Below are 5,070 nucleotides of genomic sequence, written 5' to 3' on the forward strand. Positions count from 1 at the left end.
TGATTAGTACTACTTCTGAGCGTTCGCTACGTTATTAGTGTTTTGTTTTTCACTGTTTGTTTCCCGTTTCCCCGTTCTCTGACTGAGTCTCAATAAAATCTGCCTTACATCCTGACGTCCGTGACCGTAATATGTCTGATGTTAGCGTGTGTTATCTTATAATTTCATCATTTCATGTTTATGCCGTGTTATGCCCTATTTTAGTTTACCATGATCTGTTCACAGTCAGTGTGAGTGCCATGTAATACCTGGCCTCCCGTTGTCCTATTAACGTCAGATCATCTCTGTGTGTGTTTTGAGAACGATAGTCAGAACGTAAAACCCATTTTAAAGAAGCACTGGCATATTCTCCAGACAGATAAACTACTGTGAGACCTATTCTCTGAGTTCCTATTAGTATTTTCTTTTTTCATATGGGATTAGTTTGTGGATCATTTGGTATTTAGACTTAATTCCTCTTAAACTTTCCAAACCGATATTGGCTCCCGGTCGCCCCAGAAACTATAGGTGCAATGCATGTGCTCAGCGCAAAGTACAGATGTATGACTTTAAACATGTATGATCGGGTAAAAGATCCAAATAAAAGGAGTAAACACGACCAAAGGTATTATTTATCCTATTACATGTCCTTGTGATGAGGTATACATCGGTAAAACTAGACATCAATTAAAATAACCATATAGCCGAACTGTGTTTGGATTGAAAAGGTAGAAATGCCTAGATGGGGCTACTGCTACAACCTTAGATAGGCTACTTTACCATGAAGGCTACCTTCATAAACCTGTGGGCTTTACAGAAGCTTCTTTTTACGGTCTTTAGCTAATAGCCTATTCACCACAACTAATTCTGGGACTGCAACAGGTGAAAGGCTTTCTCTGAGGTTCTCTAAAATCAATGCAAATTAATGAGATCATGCTAGTTACCTAGTTAGCCACTCTTATCCAGCCTTGGACTGTTTGGGTGTCTCTTAGCTCAAACCACTGATTAACAGCAGCTGTTCCAAACTAGCAATTGATGATGAATTGAAGAAACCATTTGTGAACCTATAAAAAAACTGGGATAAGCTTTCAGACTGTCTCTATGATGTTGATTGTTTTTGAGAGAGCAGAGGGAATGTGTATCAGCAAAGATTATAGTTATTAGTTTGATTTAAGTTTTTGTTTGTTCTATCAGTGTTGTTGGTCATGTCAGCAGATGTTATTGAAGGATGTCGGCTTCCTGTTCTACGGAAAAATCAGGAGAACGAAGATGAGTGGTCCCTGGCTGAAATTCTCAGCGTCAAAGAAAGCTCAGGAAATAAGCTTTACTATGTCCACTACATTGACTTCAATAAGCGTTTGGATGAATGGGTGCCCCCAGACAGACTGGACATGACCACACTCCAGTCGCCCAAAAAGGAAGCCAAGTCGTCGCCCACAAACGGGTTGCTTGGCTCAGGGACAGTTTCCCCCGAACAAGATATACGGAGGGGTATGCAGTCCAACATTAAAAATGTCATTTATCCATTCAAAGACCATAACTTCATCTCCCCAAACAAGAAATCTGAGTCTATGTGCTTGGTGTCACAAGCATCCCCAACAGCTTCAAAGCTTTCATTTCCAGGAGCCACAGAAGCCGAAGAGGTATCCATGAAACGGGCCCCAAAAGCAGCCATTGATCCTAAATCAAATGGCCATGATGACGATCACCTGTCCCTCACAAGCAATGGTGGAATCCATCGAATGATTCCTTCCAAACGAGGCAGGAAGAGGAAGACCACCTGTGTGGTGCCTGAGGAGGACTCTCAGGACAGCTCTGATGGAACCCCCCCTGCGCCCCGCACCACCGGCAGCATGGCGCCTGACTGCAGACAAGACGACATCGTCACGCGCATGAAGAACATAAACTGCATTGAGCTGGGGCGCCACAGGCTCAAGCCTTGGTACTTCTCTCCGTACCCCCAAGAGCTTGCGGCTCTCCCTATTCTCTACCTCTGTGAATTCTGCCTCAAATACCTCAAGAGCATCACTTGCCTTCAGAGGCACCTCACAAAGTGCACCCTTCGCAATCCCCCTGGAAATGAGATTTACCGGAAAGGAACGGTGTCCTTCTTTGAAATCGATGGCAGGAAGAACATAACCTACGCCCAGAACCTGTGCTTGCTGGCCAAGTGCTTCCTGGACCACAAGACGCTCTATTACGACACAGATCCATTCCTCTTCTATGTGATGACCGAGTATGATTCCAAAGGCTTTCATACTGTAGGCTACTTTTCTAAGGAGAAGGAGTCCACAGAAGATTACAACGTGGCATGCATTCTAACATTGCCCCCTTACCAGAGAAGAGGTTATGGAAAATTACTCATTGAGTTTAGCTACGAGCTTTCAAAGTTGGAGAGCAAGACAGGGACTCCTGAGAAACCCCTTTCCGATCTTGGCCTGCTGTCCTACCGGTCCTACTGGTCTCAGACCATCCTAGAAATCCTGCTCAACCTGCTTTCAGACTATGGAGAGAGACCACATATCACCATCCAGGAGGTCAGTGAGATGACTAGTATAAAGAAAGAGGATATCATATCTACACTGCAGTACCTTAATCTTATCAGTTACTACAAGGGCCAGTATGTTCTGACCCTCTCTGAAGACATTGTGCTGGGTCATGAAAGAGCTATGCAGAAACGCCACCTGAGGATTGACCCCTGCTGCCTGCACTTTGCCCCCAAGGACTGGGGCAAGAGGGGTAGGTGGTAAAGCAGGCCACTTAGAAGTGTCAGCTCTCACTGCATAAGGTAATCTGAAGTACCAAATGGTCCCAAAGAAAATGTCAATTTTGCAATCTTTGAGTTCTTTTTTGATTACTTTTGACAAACTTGCATTCGTTTGCTAAGTATTGTATAATAATAATAATGATGCAGTGGAAAAATAAAGTGTCATTGCTAGGATTCCCTCTCTGATGCATTTTGTCACCAATGGTCCTTGTTTTCGCTTGTGTCGGTCATTATTAAGAGCATGTGGATCTTTAATTCTTGGAGATTGTGAGAAAAAAAAATCAAAACAATTGTCTATCCAGGGTCACAAGTATTTAACTATAAATCACATTCACAAGTTAAAAGTTTATGTAGAAAATCTAATCACAGAATTCCTAGACTTTCTCAACATCGAATGGAGGTGGATGTAAAACATCAGTCCAAACAAGCTACTGAGAGTAAAATGGATGTCTCCTGTGGGTATGAAGTATGACACAATACTGCAGGGATTGCTGAGGGGACTGGAGCATATGGCCATGTGCTCGTCTGAGCGATGGGTAGAATCGAACTGCGTTTACAAAAAGCAACATTATCACTGCTGCAAATGAGAAGCAAAGTGATGACCTCAATTTCTTTGCTTTTTATTTTTGTGAAATATGAATTGATGCATAATTGTAGAACATATTGCTTTTTTTTTTTCAAAGCCCAAAAATATAATCTGCATTAATTTGACAGAACCTGAAATAAGGATCTGACTGATCTGCCGCCATCAAAATCATACATTTTTGACCGCTGATTCATGATCTAGATCACATATAATTTTATAAGCACAGGAATGCTGCCTTAATAATTGAACTCAAGTGAAGAGATGCATATAAATATCAACATCTCAACAGCTATACTCTCACTCAGGCAGTGTTGGTCCTGAGTGTTTTGGCTTCCCCATCAAAAGCCAGCATTAATTAACTCACATAATTATAGCCCCTTTCATATACAGTAATACAGAAAAAATTGATATTTTATTCACAACCTACCTTGGATGTTAAAAGTCATTATGCCCTTTCAGTATGAAATGTATCTGCAAGCTATTTACCACAGATTTATGATCGACAATAGAGGTTCCTATATATTTTACTCATGTGGGTTACACTGACTGACTTAGATGACAGGGATATCATTGATTGATAAACACAAGTTCTATTAGCTTGATTGTGGTCTGTCTCTGTGTAGGGGGCTGAGGGACATTTCTAATCTATGATTAATCTAAAGGGAGCCAAGTAATTGATTTCCCCTCTTACAGTGGCTTGCAAAAGTATCCAACCCCCCATCACCACCACCACCACAAAAGATACTTACACATATTCTCCCAATCATATATTCCAATTTTTATATATTGTTTTTCCTATGTACTGTAGTACTTACTATTTTGTATGTTTATTGTCTGCACCACTATGCCAAAGAAAATTCCTAGTAGGCGTAAACGTACTTGGCAATAAAAACAATTCGTATTCGGATTCAGATCAATGTTTTTATTGTGAACATTCATGCTTTAGTTTATTTCCTACACCACAAACTAATTCACTGAGGACAATAATATTGGACCTAGGTCTTCACAATAGGCACATTCTTTTCCTCAACAAGACTCTAATCCACTGAGGAGCACGCACGCACACTGAGATCTCCAAGCCTTGGTTTCATCCTCACTGCGAGGCTGGTTCGACAGCACACCCACAGCACCGGCACGCTGACAGGGAGCTTCAAAGCAGGGAGGCCGTGAGCTCACCAATCCTCCATTCATCAGCACACACATGTTTCCTGCCTGGAGTAGGTGTGTCAGAAGACTGCTGCTTCTCTCTGAGTGCATCTCATTTCGCCCAGAGGAAGTGTTTCTCTCCTCGCTGTCTTCCAAACGCCACCTTCCACTCTCTTTGATGGATCTGCCAACAGCGTAAGCCTCTGAGTGGAAACAAAGAATGGCAATGATTCATCAGCAGATATCACACAGTATGCAGAGCCTGGTGCTCATCTCCACCGCCATTTATTTAAATAGTTCATGCGAAATAACTGGGACAGACATTATCACCGACAACGACAGTGGGAGAGCGGAAAATCAAAACTGTAAAAACAAAGGATGAAGGAATAGTTTCATTTTTCTTCAGCTTTTTTCTTTAGTGTTTTCCCAAAGACTGATGGTAACATCAAAGAGATAGTTTTCAACTATCTTCCAGACAGCCACAGTAGAGAAAATGTCCGCAGCCCTTCTCTGTCATCAAATTGCATGCTTTTTATTACAGACATGATTGGTTTTCTTGTCAGGCAAGCAGCATGATCTGAAATTAAAAACA

General features: G+C 41.9%; 1 protein-coding gene across 1 annotated transcript; it reads left to right on the plus strand.

The window, feature by feature from the left end:
• Positions 1-1,064: 1,064 nt before the first annotated feature.
• Positions 1,065-2,920, plus strand: LOC105889224 (histone acetyltransferase KAT5-like). The gene has a single exon (XM_042710191.1). It carries the CDS (start codon positions 1,185-1,187, stop codon positions 2,727-2,729), a length of 1,545 nt encoding a protein of 514 aa, XP_042566125.1. The 5' UTR covers positions 1,065-1,184; the 3' UTR covers positions 2,730-2,920.
• Positions 2,921-5,070: the final 2,150 nt, after the last annotated feature.

Source organism: Clupea harengus, chromosome 17 (assembly GCF_900700415.2).
Source record: "Clupea harengus chromosome 17, Ch_v2.0.2, whole genome shotgun sequence".
NCBI classification, from domain to species: domain Eukaryota; kingdom Metazoa; phylum Chordata; class Actinopteri; order Clupeiformes; family Clupeidae; genus Clupea; species Clupea harengus.

What these genes read in the sequence shown, in the direction of transcription:
- LOC105889224 (XM_042710191.1), top strand. Translation starts at nt 1,185, where the DNA reads ATGTCAGCAGATGTTATTGAAGGATGTCGGCTTCCTGTTCTACGGAAA.